The 18,957-nt window shown below is 59.5% G+C and overlaps 2 protein-coding genes across 15 annotated transcripts; one reads left to right on the top strand and one right to left on the bottom strand.

The window, feature by feature from the left end:
- Positions 1–572: 572 nt before the first annotated feature.
- On the bottom strand, positions 573–8,777 carry LOC125132972 (tigger transposable element-derived protein 1-like). Of its 7 annotated transcripts, none has more exons than XM_047790884.1 (3): positions 8,236–8,335; positions 4,214–4,309; positions 573–3,775 (listed from the first exon to the last, which is right to left on the bottom strand). In XM_047790884.1, the coding sequence occupies exon 3, from the start codon at positions 3,675–3,677 to the stop codon at positions 1,773–1,775; it is 1,905 nt and encodes a 634-aa protein (XP_047646840.1). In that variant the 5' UTR covers positions 3,678–3,775; positions 4,214–4,309; positions 8,236–8,335; the 3' UTR covers positions 573–1,772. The 7 variants fall into 7 exon arrangements, with proteins under 7 accessions (XP_047646840.1, XP_047646839.1, XP_047646842.1 ...); XM_047790883.1 differs by lacking the exon at positions 8,236–8,335 and adding an exon at positions 7,625–7,705; XM_047790886.1 differs by lacking the exon at positions 8,236–8,335 and adding an exon at positions 6,655–7,200.
- Positions 8,626–18,594, top strand: MZF1 (myeloid zinc finger 1). 8 transcript variants are annotated; one of them, XM_047790906.1, is made up of 6 exons: positions 8,626–8,754; positions 10,335–10,769; positions 11,208–11,391; positions 11,963–12,033; positions 12,114–12,252; positions 16,979–18,594. In XM_047790906.1, exons 2-6 carry the CDS (start codon positions 10,374–10,376, stop codon positions 18,406–18,408), a joined length of 2,220 nt encoding a protein of 739 aa, XP_047646862.1. In that variant the 5' UTR covers positions 8,626–8,754; positions 10,335–10,373; the 3' UTR covers positions 18,409–18,594. The 8 variants fall into 8 exon arrangements, with proteins under 8 accessions (XP_047646862.1, XP_047646863.1, XP_047646861.1 ...); XM_047790907.1 differs by having other exon boundaries at positions 8,718–8,849; XM_047790905.1 differs by lacking the exon at positions 8,626–8,754 and adding an exon at positions 8,856–9,100.
- Positions 18,595–18,957: the final 363 nt, after the last annotated feature.

The following is an 18,957-nucleotide window of genomic DNA, read 5'->3' as shown; positions in this document are numbered from 1 at the left end:
TTGTCTTTTTAGGACCGCACACGCAGCACATGGAGGTTCCCAGGCTAGGGGTCCAATCAAAGCTGTAACCAGCCTATGCCAGAGCCACAGCAACGCTGGATCCCAGCCAACTCTGCGACCTTCACCAGAGTTCACCGCAAAACCAGATCCTTTAACCCACTGAGCAAGGCCAGGGATCTAACCTGCGTCCTCATGGATGTTAGTCGGGTTCCTTAACCTCTGGGCCATAACGGGAATTCCTGAACTGGTAATTCTTTTTTTTTTTTTTTTTTAAGGGCCACACCCGCGGCATATGGAGGTTCCCAGGCTAGGGGTCCAATCGGAGCTACAGCTGCCGCCCCTATGCCAGAGCCACAGCAACGCCAGATCCGAGCCGAGTCTGCGACCTCTACCACAGCTCATGGCAACACCAGATCCTTAACTCACTGAGCAAGGCCACGGATAGAACCTGCAACCTCATGGTTCCTATTCAGATTTCGTTTCTGCTGCGCCACACTGGGAACTCCCTGGACTGGCAATTCTAGAAGGCAGTCTTTCCCACCATGGTCTCCCAACACCTAGCACATTACAAGTTCTCATAATTTGTGCAATTTATTAATCCATTCAGTCACCAGGCTCCTAAGAAAAGCTTCTTCCCTTCCCCTTGCCATCCCCTGTGCCAGTCCTACCAGGAAAGCTAGCAAGGGGCCTCATCTGACCTGTCTCCCTGTAAGGCTGGACCCTCCAGCCCCTCTCCAGCCTCCAACCCATTATGTGTTGACAGCAGGCACATCACTACAAGTGTTAGGTGGAACAGATGGCAGAAATCCTTCCTCCCAACTTTATTCCTGGCATACCAGGCAGGAGGGGGGTCTAGCTGGGACACAGGAACATCCTAGGAGTTCCCTGGTTCAGTCCCTGGCCCAAGAACTTTTGCTTGCCACTGGTGCAGCCAAAAAAACCACCACCACCACCTTCCCTTGCTGACTCCCTGTGGTTTGGTGGCCCATATGGTGCGTCTGCAGACTCCAGCGCACACCTCAGGGTGCTTGCTACAGTCTGGGGAAACAGAACAAGCTGGAACGAGGGAAGATGCTAAGACGGTCCAGGTCAGTCCATCAGAATCAGAGCTATAGGTTACCCAGGCGAAGGCTGGGCTGCAGCCAGTGTGCTGGGAAGTGACCCTGAGGTGGCCACTGAGCCCTCAAGAGTTGCTGAGATTTTCCGAAGAGCACTAGACCTGGGAGGGCATCAAAGTGACAAAAGCCTCAGCCTCAGAGGCTGGAGGGAAGCCAAGACAACCATGGCCCAGGAACCCAGTGAAGGAAACATCTCCAAAGCAAGGGATGGGCCCTGGTATCAAAACCCACACATGCCCGGGGAGGGTACCGGAGACCTGGGACGGCAGAGGCCACGGAAGCCAGAAGGGCAGAGGATGACACAGAAAGGGAGGAAGGAGAGTAGGGAACCCTCATCCAGAGTTGGCTAGGAAGGGTCCCAGTGGCCCAGGGAGACGTCAGGTTGGCAAATAGGAGAGACGTGCCTCAATCTGGCCCCTCACCACCTGGTGGGATGTGTTTGGCAGCTACGGTGCTACAGGGTGCATCTCTGACATGATGGGCAGTTTTGGGGCCCACAGCTTATCTGCCAATCAGAGATCACCACCTTTTTGTTCCCCAAGCTCGGTGCTCTATGTGTCACTGGATCAAAGGTGGCAGTGCAAGACATATGAGAGCCGTCAGGGAGAAGTGGCAGTGTCCACCCTCCAGAAACAAAACGGCATCCGACAAAGCTCATGAGAGGTTGGGCCCAAGCCCCAAATCACATGGAACAGCCAAAGAGGTCTGTCCTTCAGGGTCTGTGCCCTGAGCCACTTGCCCACCCTCTGTGGGACCCATCTGAGGCGAGAGCATGCTCCTTGCCAACTCCCTTGTTGCCACCATTGTGGGGACCCTTGAGGATGCAGCTGCCCGAGCCTGTCGCCTCCTCTCCCAGTGCAGCTCCCGGAGGCGGGCGAGGACACAGTGGACACACCGGGACACCTGCAGGCTGTGTTCGCGGTTGGGGTCGTTCTCCATGAGGACCCTCAGTCCCGCAGCAAAGTGGGACAGGACCTGGGCCAGGTGCTCAGGGTTCAGTGCACCCACAGCGGCTCCTCTGGTCTCCATACCCACCTTGGCCTCCGAGAGACCTGACTCTGGTCTCCTGGAGGCCAGGCCTTTCCCTGCTTCCCAGGACAGTCCCGAGCCACGGACGTCCCCATCCTCCACATCCTGGGGGGAACTCTGGGCCGAGGTCTCCCCCTGGGCCTGCAGCAGATGGACATCGGCCTTGGCCACGTCCCCAAGGCCTGCATGACTGGCTAGCACCACAATGCTGCGGTAGAGCTTGGGTGCGGTGCCGGGCTCGGGAGCACCAGCAGGCACGCACTCGGGCCAGAGCTTCCGCCAGGCGCTGTTCATGGTGGCAGGCTGCAGGTCTGCCCAGGCCTCGGCGATGTTGTCCACGGCAGTCACGACTGTGTAGCGGCGCCAGAACGCCCTCACAGAGGGCGGGTCTGCACCAGCCGTCTCCTGGACCAGCTGCCCGAGCGTGCGGCGCAGATAATGGGCCTTGAAGGTGGCGATGATGCCCTGGTTCATGGGCTGGATCAGGGCGGATGTGTTCTTCGGCAGGAACTCCACACGCACATGGGCTGAGAGGCCTGCCAAGTGGGCGGGGTGGCAGGGCGCCCTGTCCAGCAGCAGCAGGGCGCGGTGCGGGAGGCCATGGCTGGTGCAGTAGCTCTCCACGGCTGGGCAGAAGCAGCCTGTAAACCACTCCTGGAAGATGCTGGGTGTCACCCAGTCATTGCGGTTGGAGCGCCAGACCACAGGCAGGCTGGCCTCGCAGCAGCCCCTGAGGGCGCGTGGGTTCTCCGAGGGGTAGACCAGCAGAGGTTTCAGCTTAAAGTCCCCAGCGGCATTGCCTCCGAGCAGCAGCGTCAGGTGGTCCTTGGAGGCCTTGGGCCCAGGCCCCGCTGTGCCCTCCAGCGCCAGGAGCATGCGCTCCGGCAGCCGCTTCCAGAACAGGCCCGTCTCATCCACGTTGAAGACCTGGCGTGCGGAGTAGCGGCCCGCCTCCAGGAGGGCGCGCAGCACGGGGGTGTAGCGGGCGGCTGCCGGAGCGTCCGCCACCGCGGGCTCCGCCGTCAACAGCACGTTGTGGCGCGCCTTGAACCGGGCAAACCAGCCGTTGCTGGCCCCGAAGCTCGCAGCCCGGGTGCCGCCGCCCTGCTCGTGCTGCAGCTGCGCAAAGAGCCGGTGCGCCTTGTCCTGGATGCGCAGCGTGCTGACCGGCAGGTTCTGCCGCCTCTGCTCCTCTATCCACAGGCTCAGCAGGCGTTCCATGTGGCCCATCAACACACCCCGGCAGCGGGTCAGCTGCGTGGCGCTCACCGGCGTGGCTGCCTGGGAACTGGCCCGGATCTTGTCCTTGTTGACACGGATCGAGGCGACAGTGGAGGTCGCCAGCCCCAGGGCGCGGGCAATCTGGGTCAGCTTCTCGCCCTCCTCAAACCTCCGAAGCACCTCCAGCTTCACGTGCAGGGTGATAGACTTCCGGTCCCGCTTGGCACCGGGGCGAAGGCCAAGCCCGAGGGGCGCCTTCCCCAACGCCTCCCGGTGGGGGGTTGTCTTCATGCCGACGCGCCGAGCCATGCCCCTCAAGAAGCTCTCTCCCCACTGCCCGGCCCCAGGAGCTACCGCTGTGCCCACACTGGCAGCCTCTTGGCCTCTCCTGTCATGCCCGCCTCTGCCTGAAAAGGGGAACACATGGGCATTACTGTGGGAGTACATGGGAGTCTGGACCAACGCCTGGCCTTGCCAGGCTCTGACCTCAAGCACCCGGCCCTGCCGACCACTGCTCAGAGGCATGCCCAGTCCCTTCTCCCCCTAGACTGAAATTCTGCGTGCACACTTCCGAGCATTCTTTGCATCTAGAGGAGCATTTCGCTTAGTTTTAGCTCATGCGATCAAAAGAAAGTCTTCTGGGAGACTGCTCCTCCCCCAGCAAAGTTCTCGCAACCACAAGGGGACGCCAAGAGCCTCTAGAAATCCTGACCCATCCCAGACACGGATGAACAGAAGCATCACCATGCTTCTCACTCAGAGACATCAAGTATCAGTGTCAGAGACTGAATAATGGCTCCCAATCACATCCGCATCCTAATCCCAGGAGCTTATGAATCAATCACCTTACACAGCAAAGGGACACTGCAGCCGTGACTGTGGTAACGCTCATGAGAAGCAGAGCTCGTCTGGGAAGGCCCTAAACGGAATCAGAGAGGTCCCTGTAAGAGGAAGGAAAAGATTTCACTCAGAAGGCAACGTCACCAATGAAGCCTAGAACCTCCAGAAGGAACCAGCCCTGCCAATACCTTGATTTTAAGCTCGGAAGGCCCATTTCAGATTTCTGACCTCCAAGACTCTAAGACGATAAGTTTGTGTGGTTTTAGCGCTCTAAGTCTGTAGTGATACATTACAGCAGTCACAGGAAGCTAACACAGAAAGGAACCTCCTTATTTCATGCCAGTCCCGTGGAATACCGGGGGGCGGGGGGAGGTGGCTCTCTTCACAGCAGCCAGAATGATTCAGGAAGAACCAAACCAGATCCAGTCTCCTCTGCTTAGAACCCTCTCAGGCCTCCACCTCTCTCTGAGTAAAAGCCACCGTCCTCACCTGCTTACCCCCGAACACATCTTCGGCCAGACTAAAGGCTCTCCCAACCCAGGACCTTTGCTTTCTGGCTGCTCAGGTGCATAGTCGGGGGCCTTTCCCCGTAACCTGCATGGCTTATTCCCTCTTTTGCAGGTCTCTGCTCAAATGTAACCCAATCAGGAGTTCCCTTGCGGCGCAGTGGATTAAGGATCCAGCGTTTTGTCACTGCAGCAGCTTGGGTTGCTGCTGTAACACAGGTTTGATCCCTGGCCTGAGATCTTCTACATGCTGCAAACACAGCCTCCCCCCCAAAAAAAAAAGTTCCCATCGTGGCACAGCGGGAAACAAATCCAACTAGGAACCATGAGGTTGAGGGTTTGATCCCAGGCCTTGCTAGGTGGGTTAAGGATCCAGCATTGCCACGAGCTGTGGTGTAGCTCAAAGACGCGACTCAGATCCTGCATTGCTGTGGAGTGGGCCAATGGCTGTAGCTCTGATTTGACCCCTAGCCTGGGAACCTCCATATGCTGCGGGTACGGCCCTAAAAAGGAAAAAAAAGAGGTAACCTGACCAAAACAGCCTCTTCACTTATATTTTATTGTGCATTGTGTCACACCTTGAAGGCAGGACTTGTACCTGCTGAGCACTCTGTTGGGTCCCCAGGCCCAGGAAGAGAGCCTGGCACTTTGGAGGCATCCAGTAGTCATTTGCCGACTAAGTCACTAAATCAAAAATAGTGGAGGAGTTCCTGTCGTGGCTCAGTTGTTGATGAATCCAACTAGGAACCATGAGGTTGCGGGTTCGATCCCTGGCCTTGCTCAGGGTTAAGGATCTGGTGTTGCCGTGTGCTATGGCTCTGGCGTAGGCCGGCGGCTACAGCTCTGAGTAGACCCCTAGCCTGGGAACCTTCATATGCCACGGGTGTGGCCCGAGAAGAAGGCAAAAAGACAAAAAAAAAAAATAGTGGTGGGAGGCAGGCTTCTCACTTTGTCCCTTCTGCACTGCAAATCATGTGAAAGTAGTATTTGATAAAAACAGTGAAAATTTCTTGAAGGAATGTGGGTGAAAAACAGGGACAAATGCCTCACAAATCTGTATTTGGGGAATGGCTATGGTATGGGGGAGTACCTTCAGGGAAACAGGCTGCGCCTTGCTTAAAGTCTAAGCAGGTCTAGAAAAGGCTTCCTGCCCCGAGTGGGGGCCCTGAATTCCAAACCGCTCACGCTCCCATTCCGCCATCTCCACATTCATGCCTTCGCTTGCTCGCCCATGATTTTCTAATTTTCCAATTTTCTTTTTTTTTTTTTCCTTTGTTTGCTTTTTAGGGCTGCAGCATCTGTGGCATATGGAGATTCCCAGGCTAGGGGTCAAAACAGAGCTACAACTGCCGGCCTACACCACAGCCACAGCCACGCCAGATCTGAGCCGCGACTGCGACCCACACCACAGGTCACGGCAACGCCGTGTCCTTAAGCCGCTGAGCGAGGCCGGGATCGAACCCGCAGCCTCATGGATCGTAGTCGGGTAGGTTGACCGCTGAGCCACGAAGGGAACTCCTTTTCTTTCTTTCTTGGACGCACCCGTGGCATATGAAGTTCCCGGGCCAGGAATCGAATCCAAGCCGTGGCTGCGGCAACCCGCTGCACCACAGCAGGAACTCCCCAAAACTTCAGTTAAATTCACTCGATCCTTCATCCTCTCCCTCCCACTCTATAAAGTCCCCAAGCCCGCCTCCAGGGGAGGCGTGAGACTACATTTCCCAGAAGGCCGCGGGGCCGCCGAAGGCTCCGATTGGCCGGCTCGAGGCCTCCGTTCCCTTCCCCCCACCGGAACCGAGAGTACCGGCGCCTAAGCCCCTTGGCCCGAGCCCCCGGGTCCCCCGCGGCCGACCGCCCTCATCTCCGGACCACGACGCGGGCCGGCTGCCTCAACTAGGCCGGCGGGGCTGCGGCCCCAACCCATCTCCTGCCCCAGGCACCGCTTCCCGGTGGCCGCCGATCCCAGCCTCCATCTTGTCGGCGGAAGCGGAGGTTGCCAGGCGACGGCCGGGATTGGAGGGGGCCGCTTGGGGCCCGCCCGACGGCGCTCCGGCGCTGCGCGGTCCCCCGGGCCCGCCGGGATATGGGAAACGTAGTTCGGCGACGAGGTGGCCGAGCGCGGGGTCCAGGCTGGGGCGCCGGAGGCCACCTCTGCCCAAGGCTGGCTTTCTCGCCCATTAAGACCTCTCCTCTTCCCCGAGTTCTACTTTCAGTCTCTCTCTCTCTCCATCGTCCTCCCTAATCTCCCTCCCTTCCCGGCGGTGTCTCACTGTTTCCTCATTCCGGGGAACTGTGTCCTTTCAGACTGTCAAAACATAATTTCGAAACAGCAAAAAACATACGCGTCAAAGACTTATCTACCTCGGTGGGAACTAGCAAGGTGACACAGGTGGTTCTGGGAATACGAGAGAGAAGGAACAGCAGAGGGGGTGAAAGAAGAAAGAAGGAATAATGAAATAAAAGTGTGGGAGCTCCCTTCGTGGCTCAGCGGTTAACGAACCCGACTAGGACCCATGAGGATGCGGGTTCGATCCCTGGCCTTGCTCAGCGGGTTAAAGATCCCGCGTTGCCGTGAGCTGTGGTGTAGGCCAGCGGCTGAAGCTCTGATTCCACCCCTAGCCTGGGAACCTCCATGTTGCCGCGGGTGCGGCTCTAAAAAGCAAAGAAAGAAAAGCGCAAAGTGGGATTAGTAGCGCTTCACAAGGCAGTGGAGAGGCCCGGCACTTAGTATCGTGCTTAGTGTCCTACAGTGTGATAAAAACAAAAAACTTGGGGTACCCTTTTCTACTGAACAGAAAGCACTACAGTCTATCAACCTTCTACAAGTTAGCATCTAACTTCACAGTATCTGGACTCTGATCAAAAGCAGTGAAGTGAGAAGTCGTTGCTCTGGTTAGGAAATCAGATGACCTGAAGGAGACTTGGCAGAGATGGTGCGAAGGCTTCCAGACATCTTTCTTGTCTTATTGTCAAGTTTCGTGTAAGTTTTCTTCACAAGCGTCCCTCCCGCTCCGTCTCTCTTCTTGCTGTCACCTTTCCCCGAGTCTTTGAAACTCTCGATCTATTTTACTGTACCTCTAATTTCTGTCCCTTTCTCGCCTCTTGCTTCTGTACTCCTGATCTCTATCCCTTGAAACTCGATCTGCACGTCTTGTCGCCGTAAACGTATTCTCCCTCTCCTGTCTCTCCTTTCCTCTCCATCCCGCCCCGATCTCTCTCCCTCTTGTTAACGGTCCTGACACAAGTCTACCCAGCCCTGCCTCCCTGTCTTCTTATCGCACAGTTTAGGACTCTGAGAGCAGAAATCTTCGTTCTTTCTGTCCTGCCCGTGTCTCTGTCCCAGGGGCTGTTCACTGTCTCTAGTCACAGCCTGCCCCGCCCCCGCTCCTCAGTGTCTGTCTGTCAGTCCTCGCAGTCTCTCTCGCTCGGCATCACCTCCTCCCATCTCTCCCATCCTCCTGCAGACGCCTGCGGGTACCCATGGTTGCCCTGGAAAGCGCCGGCACCACCCGCGCGGTTACCATGGAGACGCCAAGGCCGCCTACGGTCCGCTGGCACAAAAGAGCATCGTCGCGTTGCGCGCACGCGCGCAGAGGGCCGGCCGCCACGCCTCCCAGAAACGGCTGGGCTAAGCCCTTCTCCGGGGCGAAAGCGCGAGAGGCTCGCTTGCGGTCCTGTGGGCGACTGCACGAGTGGCCCAGTCTCTGCAAGGGGTTGCCATGGAGAAAGGGGCTGACGGAATCCAAGCGAGGGCCGTGATTGGTGCAGGGTCCTGCTAATCCCTAGGAGCCGCGTAGAGAATGGAGGAAGACGTTGTGGAGGGCATGCGCTGTTGGGCAGGCGGTGCTGCCTCCTGTTGCCCCCTGGGAAGCTTGCGCGCGTCGACGGGCCCCTGACGCCTGGATGTGAGGCTGGGAGCGCAGGAAGGCGCGGCCCGGAGTGTGATCCGATCGTGGCGAACGACGCTGCCCCGGGGGACAGCGGGAGGAGGGCGGAAACTGAGACGAGCTTGCGGGAAGGGCGAGGCGGCGCCCGGGCTGGTGCGTGGAGCATTCTGGGAGACAAAGTCCGTCGGGGCGGGGGAAGTCGGGAGCGCGCATGCTCAGGAGCACGGAGCGGCTCGCTGAGTGCGGAGGTGAGGGCGGGCGCCCCTCGACCGGGAAGGTGCGGACAGGGACCCGGGCGGCGGCCGGCCCAGCGGGACCAGGAGCGCGGAGCAGGGGCCTGGGAGCTCCCTGTGGACCGGCTCAGTGCTGTGGTGCGAGGCTCGCCAATCCCTGGCCGTTGCCACGGCGACGGAATCTGGAAACCCCGCCCCCAGTTGCCATGGCGGCACCCGGACCTGCCCTGGCTTCCTAAAGCAGACATGGCCCGCCAAGACTTCTGGTAAATGTAGTTTATCGAGCTCCGAAGGGCCGGCTCGATCGCTAAGGCCCAGCTTTCTCCTGGGGTTTCGGTTGACTTGGAATCTTGAGGAGTGAAGGATAGACTCCCAGGATCAGACGGCCTTCGAACCCGAATTCACACCATCAATAAACTCAGATTTCTTCACAAATCTTGCACTTTACCTCCTGCTGCAGAAGGAGCAGCGCGAGTGGAGGGGGAGTTGGGGGACCGTCCCCCTTTGCAGATGGGGAAACTGAGGTTCCCAGAGACACAGCGACGTGCCAAGGTTAGGACTCTCCGACTTTGCTTGCAGGCTATGAGTCCAGGAGTCTCTAAGCCTTTGTAGCCAACCCCCACCCACGCACAAACCCCCATTACCTCTTAGCCCCGCCTAAATAGGGAAACTGAGGAGATAATGGGGCATTTAGTGTTGTGGTAAGTTGTGAGAATGGGGATGAATGGGGGGGATGCTTTCTGGGGGCTGGGCCATGCAGGTGACCTTGCACAGATACGGCTGGGACAGGTGGAGGGAGGCTGCTCTTTGGCACTACTTTGGGAGGGGTAGTAGTGGTGCAGATGCCCAGGCAGTGGGTGCTGGAGGTGTCATTCACCTGCCAGCGAGAGGGCGGCAGGGCAGGGGTTAGCTGGTGTATGTGGAAGGGTGGGATTTAGGGAGAGAGGAGGTGCTGTCTAGGCCTAAGCAGCAGCCTGTGTTTGGAGCAAGAAGCTGCTAGAGACTGCCCAAGCCCAGCTAGAGAGGCCACACTGGGACTCACAGAGGGCTCCCCAGCCCCGCGGGTCCTTGGCCTGTGACCGCCTCCCTGTGCCTCAGTTTCCTCACCCGCCTGCCACCACAGGAACAGCACAGCGCGTGGGAGGCTCTCCATAAGCATATCCACCACCACCGTTTGTCCTCATCGTGATACCAAACCCAAATTCGCTTTGCCGACTGCACAAGAGGCCAGTAAATTCGGAAACAAGTTGTTGAGGCAAGGAATGACGGCTTTAATCGGAAAGCCAGCAGACCGAGAAGGTGGCAGACTAGTGTCTCAAAAAGCCATCTTCCATCATCAGAACTCAGGCTCCTTTTATACAGAGAAAGGGGGAGGGAGGGGCCGACGGTTACTCACTAGCTCAGGACAGGGCTGGCCGGTGGCTGAGCAGGACCGCTAAGCTTGCTCACTCCCGGCTGCTCTCTTACAGTCACAGCAGCCTCATCCCATTCCTCCTGCAGGGTAGACACCGGCCTCAGAGCCCCAGCCTGGACTCTGCGATGAGGCCCGCAGCCCTGGGCTCCCCAGGCCACGTGTCCCCAGAGGATGAGGGACCTGTCACAGTGAAGCTGGAGGACTCTGAGGAGGAGGGCGAGGCCGCTCCATGGGATCCCGGCCCAGAGGCTGCACGACGGCACTTCCGGCACTTCCGCTACGAGGAGGCAGTGGGGCCCTGCGAGGCCCTGGCCCGGCTGCGGGAGCTGTGCCGCCGGTGGCTACGGCCCGAGGTGCACTCCAAGGAGCAGATGCTGGAGCTGCTGGTGCTGGAGCAGTTCCTGGGCGCGCTGCCACCTGAGATCCAGGCCCGCGTGCAGAGACAGCAGCCAGGCAGCCCTGAGGAGGCCGCTGCCCTGGTGGAGGGGCTGCGCCGGGAGCCAGGAGGGCCCCGGAGATGGGTGAGTCAGTGGCCCTGGGGTCGGGGCTGGAAGAGTATCCATCTCTTCCTCATCCTGCGGGTGCCAGGCTCAGCCAGACACTGGTCCCCCGTGGCTTTAAAGTGCTAACCTGCTGCAGACCCTGCCCGAGAGTGGACAGGCTTCCAGGGCCAGCCTCACGGGCCCATCCCTGCATCACCCAGTCATGGATGTGGGAGGGATGCAGGATGGGGACAGAGGGAGAGCACCGGGCAGCCTTGGGTGTCGCCAGCAGGACAGCAATGGCAGGTGGACCCTTCCCTGCTTGCTCAGCCCCTGGTGGGCGTGGGTCCTTTGGAGACTAGGCAGCCAGGACAGCTGAGGCCCCAAGACAGGGCGGATGCCCACGAGCCCGAGGCTCACGCTTGGCCCAACTCCCCCCCCACCCCCCGAGCCCTGATGGTGGGGGCACCTCCCCAGGTCACAGTCCAGGTGCAAGGCCAGGAGGTGCTATCGGAGAAGGTGGAGCCCTCCGACTTCCAGCCCCTCCCTCAGACCACGCCTCCAACTCCAGACCCTGGGCTTGAGATGCCCCCTAGGGCCACACCGGAGTCACTGCTGGGCCTTCGGGTGAAGGAGGAGCCTGAGGTCACAGAGGACCCAGGTAAGGGCAGGCACGGTGGGGAGGGCCCAAGGTCTGATTGGAGGGCCTGGGGGGCCTGGCTGAGGCCCAAGGGGCCAGTCACCTGCGCAGTGGCACTCCTCCCACGCACTGGTAGCCCCTATGTCCTGCCCAGCCCGTGGCCATCCGTACCCCTTGCACGCCAAGCTCATCACAGCAGTGGTTCCTTTCCCTTGCTCTACGGCACGGAGGTGGCTGATGGGGGTTCACGTGTGGGAGGCGTGTAAGGTTCACTCCCGAGGAGATCTGTTGGGGGACAACAGGCTAGTCCTGGGGAGCAGACGGCAGGCTGGAGTGTGGGTGGGTAGAGCTGAGGGAGGACCCCGAAGTGCTGGGGGCACGGCCCCTCCTGTGCACCTCCCAGGCTGGTGCCAGACCTGACCCCACACTGCCATGCCTTCGTGGCTCCTTAGAGGGCCACCCGGCCACACCCGGCCCCAAGTCTCAGCCAAGGTCTCGCCGCCCTACGTGGATCCCAGCACCCGGCACACTACTGAGGAAGGCAGCCGGCCAGGGTGCCCTGGGGCTGTCTGACCTCACCCTTCCTCTCCAGAGCTTCTGGATTCTGGGACTCTAGCCAAGCCCCAGGAGGCCACCTCCACGTTCCTACCCGAGGAGGCCCAGGTGAGCCCCTGCTCCAGGAGCCTCAGTGGGTGGGGGCTGGGTAAGTCCCTCCCCGGGCCTGGCCAGACATGGAAGAGCAGGGACCACTGTGGTTTCAGGGCCATGACATGGCACCGGACCAGGCTTCTCCCCAAAGTGAGACTGGGCCTGAGGGGCCCTCATGGAGGGAGCACCCCAGGGCCCTGTGGCAGGAGGAAGCCGGACGCATCTTCTCCCCAGGTGAGTCATACCAGGCCCTGTGCACGGGCAGCACCACATCTGCCCATCCCACTCCTGGCCCTGCTCAAGTCCCCCCTACACTTCTCCATCCCTGGGCGTCCCCTGTCCTGTTCAGCCTGCTTTAGCATCTCCCACCCTCTCGGAGTTCCCGTTGTGGCTCAGTGGTTAACAAAGCCGACTAGCATCCATGAGGACGCAGGTTTGATCCCTGGCCTCGCTCAGTGGGTTAAGGATCCGGTGTTGCCATGAGCTGTGGTGTAGCTCACAGACGGGGCTCAGATCTGGCGTTGCTGTGGCTCTGGTGTAGGTCAGCAGCTACAGCTCTGATTGGACTCCTGCCCTGGGAGCCTCCACATGCCCCGAGTGCAGCCCTAAAGAGACAAAAAAAAAAAAAAAAAAAAAAGCCAGACTTTCCACAAACCTCACGGCCCCTCCAGCTGCTGCTCCCCACTGAAAGCTGGACTTCTGTTCCCCGCACCCGAGCCCTTCCCAGCCCTCACGTCCTGGGTGGTCCCCAGGTTTTAGGCTTGCACCCCACTGATTGGGTGGCAGAGCAGGGAGGGAGGGTCTAGCGAGGACAGCAGGTTAGTAGACAGAGTTGGGGGGCAGAAGGGACCTTGGCAGGGGTGGGGACTGGACAAGACAAAGCCGCATCCTGCCCAGTTGTCCAAGCAGCTCAGGCCAGGTGACCAGCCCCAGGCTCCCTGTCCCCTGGACCCTCAGCTGCCCTGGCTCACTCCTTCGTTCTGGGGGACCTTGCTGTGACCCCGGCGAGCAAGGTGACGTTCTGAGATGCGTCACCCACCTGAAACACACTTGTCTAACGCACCACGTTTCACGGGGTTCTGCTGGCTGAGGAATTCTTGCCGTGAACTCAGTCTCGGACCTTTGTCACCTCCCGCTCGGTGAGCCCTTTCGTCTGCAGTTCTCATGTCTCCACTGCGGGAACCTGGATTGCGCAGCCAGCCACACCGAGTGGCCGTCCCCTCCATGCTCTGTTCTCTTCTTTCTGGAATGCCTGTTACTTGCTTCCTGGCCTCTAGGACAGATCCTCCAAGGTTCTCTTCACTGTGATTTCCCGTCCTTTTCTTCTCTATTTCCAGAAATTTTCTCCAATTACATTCTCCAGACCCTTCTTTGAGATTTTGGTATCTGCCAACACAGGTCTCATTTCCAAGCGTGTTTTCATTCCCTGAGTGTTCAGTGTCTAAACCACTTTCCGTTCTCCGTTGTAACATCCTTCCTTTTTTCTCTGAGGATAACAGCTTGTTTTTTAAGCTTTCCTCTCCATGTGGTCTCGGATCCCTCCAAGTTGTCTGCTTATGTGTAAAGACAGGGGACCACAAACCTGGCGGCTCCGAGCAGATGTGTGAGGGCCTCTTGGGCCAGGACCACAAACCAGGGCCGGGGGGGTGTGAGGGGTCACTTCCCAAGGAGCCCCACTTCTGGAGGGACATGCGCTGGTGGACGGCGCCTGAGTGCTGCCCCTGAAGGCTCCCTAGGGCGGTCTGGCTGGGCTGCCTGGAGCCACTTTTGCTGTGTCTTCAGTTCTTTCTTCTGAGTGCTCCGCGAAGGCACTTCTGGCCTCTTGCCCGCATCCCAGGAGAGAGGCTGGCAGCTCAGCCCACTGGGACTTCAGTTACGCCCTTGGCATCGTGTCCCACCTTCAGCCCAGCCCGGTGCCCGGATGGCAGAAGAGATCCAGAAGGCAGAGCTGCAGCAGTGCCCACGTTTCCTTAGACTTCTCTGCAGCAGAGCCCAGGGCTGTTCCGGCTTCAGCGTCTGAAACAGCTTCCCCAGCCTGCTCGGTGCCCCTGCCCAGCCAGAGGCACCTAGTACCTCCAACTCTGGACTTTTCAAGGCTTTGGGGTGAAACAGGTTAACTTTTTTCATCTTTCCCCATGGCTGGCTTGCTGTCCACCTTCTCTGGGCTCCTGCCCTGTCCCCATGGGCCGTCTGTACTGCTTCCCACAGTGGGAAACACCAGGACTCTGTTTCCTTCCCTCTTCTTTTCATCTTTGTAGATGTTATGCCTTGAGAAAAACAAACAAAACAAAACAAACCTCACTGCTGTCTTTAATGCTGTTCCAAGAGGAAGCAAATTTAAACCGATGGACTGTTACCCAGAAGCACCGATTTGCTGTTCTTTCTCTCTAAGGGTCTGAACTCATCCTTTTGTCATAATGTCCTCATTTTGTGGATGCTGCTCCATCCTTTGAGAATGTGGAAATTGTGTATGTTCTTTCCAGATTTGTTCGTTAGCTTGGTTTCCCTGGGTGTGCGAGCTCCCACGGCTGCACTCTTGACAGCCTGCCCTTCACGGCTCTGGGAACTTCTTGTCTGTCGCTGCCCTGAGCGTCCTCCTGGGCGAGGGGGCTGCTTCAGGGTCCCCCACAGCTCTGGAGTGGAAGGATTCGCTGGGCCCCCAGCCACTCAATGGAGAGACCTCTGCAGCCTCGCCAAGACTAAACCGTCTGCAGGTGGGGTGGGTGCCCCCAGCTCGTGTTCTCCGCCGTCCCCTGTGGGACGGAGCCTGGCTTTAGCCCCCAGTCTCCACAGCCAAAGAGGGTTGGAGCACAGGGTCCCAGCCTCTGGATTCCAGAACCTAATCCCTTTCTTTCTTTCTTTGCAGCTGCCCAAGGTATTTCTAAAGTCCTTTTCTTGTGTTCTGTCATTCCCCCGTGTTGAAGCTGAAGGAGGAGGAGCTGGGACGGGCCCCTCCTGCCGTTTCAGTCTTCAGCCGGCTGGCAGGCTTGGCTCCTGCTGTGTGGCCGACCACTCTCCAGGCAGTTCCATCTCGGGCTCCTGGGCAGGTTCTTCCTCTGCAGCCCCATCCTTTCCCCAGGCTGCCCTCCCAGACAAGCACAGCTCCCACCCAGCTTGGTCTCCCCCCACAGGGCTCCTGGCTGCTCCCCTTGCCCTCAGCTGAACCATGTCTGTGCACCCATGTTCTAATCATGAGAACATACTGAACAGCTGCTACCTTCTTGTGTTAGAAAATTCGAAAAGCACAGTACGACTAGCTCTCTGCGTGTCCTTCCAGAAGGATTCTGTGCACAGGAGAGCAAACAAATTCAGACGCATGCTCAGTGCCTGTCTTTAAAACACACGTGGATGCTTAACCTTCACCCCCATTCCACCCCGACATGTTCTGTGCCTCTTCCCACTTCAACACGCAACAGCAGGCCTCCTCCCCTTGGACATCTGCAAGCCCCGTGGGGCTCACCGCGGACACACTCTTTATCCGTCCCGGATCCTCCTGACATCCCTTTGGGTCATTTTTCACTGAGAACTGAAAAACCTACACAGGTCACCTCACACAGAGGGGACACACAACTGACGAAGAACTGTTGGATCAAAGGGTCGGAAATTTGTTACGTTGCTATGTTTTGCCGAACTGGCTTCTGCCTCTGCTCCCCAGCAATGCACACCAGGGCCTGGGTTCCTGGAGCAAGGTTTGGAACTGGTAGATGGGTACAGCTGTCATGGCAGTCTTCTTAGTAAGAGGGGACCAAGCCGTTTGACGGGATTTAGGCATCAGTTAGATCTCCTTTCCTTTCCCTCTCCTTTGTGCGTGGGTGTCAGGTCGTTGGTCTGGTTGATAGGTTGGTGCCCTTTGTTCAATTAGCCCTTTGCCTCTGGAAAGTGTCATTCGTTTTTTGACTCTGAGGTTTTTGCCGTGCAGATTTCTTCCTCTGATGCAGAATAATTTATCGGAGTTTCTTCGACAGCTTATATAGGTTTTATGTCACCATGAAGCCCTTGCTACCCTCAGTCTGCATGATTTAACTTCCTCCAGGCTTCCTCCTCCTCCGCGGCCTCTGCTCAGCCAGCATCTGAGGATGGCGCGCTCACAGCATGGCTGGGACCTGCTCCTTTTCTCCTTAGACACCCAGCCCTGTCTGATGACAAGCAAGCCCAGGGCTCCATGTGCCGAGTATATGCTCAGCACCCATGTTCACACTTCCCTGCAGACTGGGCCCGACTCCTGTGCCCCACAGCCTGCATTTAGTCCCAGTCCCTCTGGGGTCCTGGGAGCATCGCAAGCCGGGCACAGCAGACAGAAGTCCTGGCGCCTGCGTTCCCTGCCTGCTGGCTTCACTTCCCCAGGCCCACCCACTTCTCTGCATTTGTGGAAGCCCCCATGACCCATCCGGCTAGTGCAAGGGCTACCTGCCCCAGCTTTGCCCTACAGCTCTCCCAGAAAGGCAGCTTTTTTCTTTTTTTCAATTTTTTAAGGCCACACCCGCAGCATATGGAGGTTCCCAAGCTAGCAGTCAATCTGGAGCTGTGGCTGCAGGCCCACACCACAGCTACAGCAACACGGGAGCCGTGTCTTCAACCTACACCACAGCTGGCAGCAAAAAAAGCTCCTTAACCCACTGAGTGAGGCCAGGGATCAAACCTGCATCCTCATGGATACTAGTCGGGTTCCTTACCATTGAGCTATAGTGGGAACTCTAGAAAGGCAACTTTTTTACACACTTAAGTCAAACCTGGAAAGCTTGTCCCTAGCTTTTGGGTCTCCCCCCCTCCTGGCTAATTGTGTCCTGCTGTCACCTCCTGAGGGAAGCCTACCGAGATAGAACCCTTGCCGCGCCCATGTCACTTTTGCCTGCCCCCTGGGTCCATTTCAGGCAGCTCTAGTTCACACCCTAGGACGAGAGTGGCTCCAGGCACAAGTGGCTTCTCTGTCGTGAATTAGCGGATCCCTTGTGCAATGCAGGGTTTACACTTCGGATGGGCAGTGTCTCTGTTGGCCAAGGCACAGTGAGCCCCCACCTCCACATCCCCTGGGACCTCGGCATGGCCAGCCTCACCGGCCGACTGGAGTCGCCCTCCTGCGAAGGTGGCCTTTCACAGGCGGTGGTGCTCCGCAGCGACCCAGGAGGTGAGCAGGACCCCAGAGACGATCCCTGCCAGGGTGCAGGCCAGGGGCTGGCCGCTGCTCGCTGGTGCACCCCCAGGGGCCGGGGCCGAGGTCGCCCCAGCGCGGGCACCGGAGCCGTACGAGGCGGCCGCTGCGACGTGTGTGGGAAGGTATTCAGCCAACGCAGCAACCTGCTGAGGCACCAGAAAATACACACTGGGGAGCGACCGTTTGTGTGCGGGGAGTGCGGCCGCAGCTTCAGCCGCAGTTCGCACCTGCTGCGCCACCAGCTCACGCACACCGAGGAGCGCCCGTTCGTGTGCGGTGACTGTGGCCAGGGCTTCGCGCGCAGCGCGCGCCTGGAGGAGCACCGGCGCGTGCACACGGGCGAGCAGCCCTTCCACTGCTCCGAGTGCGGCCAGCGCTTCCGGCAGCGCTCCAACCTGCTGCAGCACCAGCGCATCCACGGCGACCCCCCGGGCCCAGGCGCCGCGCCCCCCGCTCCCCCCGACGCGCCCGAGCCCCCAGGCCCCTTCCCGTGCAGCGAGTGCCGTGAGAGCTTCGCACGGCGTGCCGTGCTGCTGGAGCACCAGGCGGTGCACACCAGCGACAAGTCCTTCGGCTGCGTGGAGTGCGGCGAGCGCTTCGGCCGGCGCTCGGTGCTTCTGCAGCACCGCCGGGTGCATAGCGGCGAGCGGCCCTTTGCCTGCGCCGAGTGCGGCCAGAGCTTCCGGCAACGCTCCAACCTGACGCAGCACCGGCGCATCCACACGGGCGAGCGGCCCTTCGCCTGCGCCGAGTGCGGCAAGGCCTTCCGCCAGCGGCCCACGCTCACGCAGCACCTGCGCGTGCACACGGGCGAGAAGCCCTTCGCCTGCCCCGAGTGCGGCCAGCGCTTCAGCCAGCGGCTGAAGCTCACTCGCCACCAGCGGACGCACACGGGCGAGAAGCCTTACCACTGCGAGGAGTGCGGCCTGGGCTTCACGCAGGTCTCGCGGCTCACGGAGCACCAGCGCATCCACACGGGCGAGCGGCCCTTCACCTGCCCCGAGTGCGGCCAGAGCTTCCGGCAGCACGCCAACCTCACGCAGCACCGGCGCATCCACACGGGCGAGCGGCCCTACTCCTGCCCCGAGTGCGGCAAGGCCTTCCGCCAGCGGCCCACGCTCACGCAGCACCTGCGCACCCACCGGCGCGAGAAGCCCTTCGCCTGCCAGGACTGCGGCCGCCGCTTCCACCAGAGCACGAAACTCATCCAGCACCAGCACGTCCACAGTGCGGAGTAGCCTGTGCGCGCTGCATCCCGTCCCCCCGCCCCCGCCGCCTTCACCTCGGCCCTCGGCGCGGAGGCAGGTGCAGAACGGCTGCCTCGCGGGGTTGTCGTGAGGCCTGCCATTGGTCGCATGGGTGCGAGCCGGCCCTCTTGGGGCAAGGTGTCCAGGACGTGCTCAATAAACAGAACACGGAACCCGCGTCTGGGTCTGCACCCACTCATTGCCTCCCCGCCCGCGTGGGTCCCTCCCCGCCCCACCCAGCCACCCCTTTCTACCCAACGACCTGGTTCCCGTAAGAGCCACGCCCCCTACAGATGTGGGCCCTGGTAGGGCCTGCCCAGGTCTGTGGGGTACGCACGGTCCCCCCAGCCAGTCAAGATTATCAGGTGTGTAGAAGCAGCAAGCTGCTGTCCAGCAGGCCACAGCTGGCCTGAGGATGCGTTCATGAAACTTTAAACTTAGGAATCCATTCCTTAGGTAAAACAGCTGCAAGGTTGTATCTGCGAATCCATTCCTTCTGGACGTTGCCTGGTTTTTGCATATTTACCACCGGCAGGTACA

The sequence above is a fragment of the Phacochoerus africanus genome, chromosome 8, assembly GCF_016906955.1.
Source record: "Phacochoerus africanus isolate WHEZ1 chromosome 8, ROS_Pafr_v1, whole genome shotgun sequence".
Lineage (NCBI taxonomy): Eukaryota > Metazoa > Chordata > Mammalia > Artiodactyla > Suidae > Phacochoerus > Phacochoerus africanus.
This window is presented reverse-complemented; position numbering and strand designations above follow the sequence as displayed.

Coding starts and splice junctions, on each gene's coding strand:
- LOC125132972 (XM_047790881.1), bottom strand. CDS start 8,767: ATGCTCCACGCACCAGCCCGGGCGCCGCCTCGCCCTTCCCGCAAGCTC. Junction 3,776..8,235: donor GCGGCCTTGGCGTCTCCATG/GTAACCGCGCGG, acceptor TCCCCTTTTCAG/GCAGAGGCGGGCATGACAGG.
- MZF1 (XM_047790901.1), top strand. CDS start 9,345: ATGGGGAAACTGAGGTTCCCAGAGACACAGCGACGTGCCAAG. Junction 9,387..10,334: donor AGACACAGCGACGTGCCAAG/GTTAGGACTCTC, acceptor TTCCTCCTGCAG/GGTAGACACCGGCCTCAGAG. Junction 12,034..12,113: donor TCCTACCCGAGGAGGCCCAG/GTGAGCCCCTGC, acceptor ATGGAAGAGCAG/GGACCACTGTGGTTTCAGGG.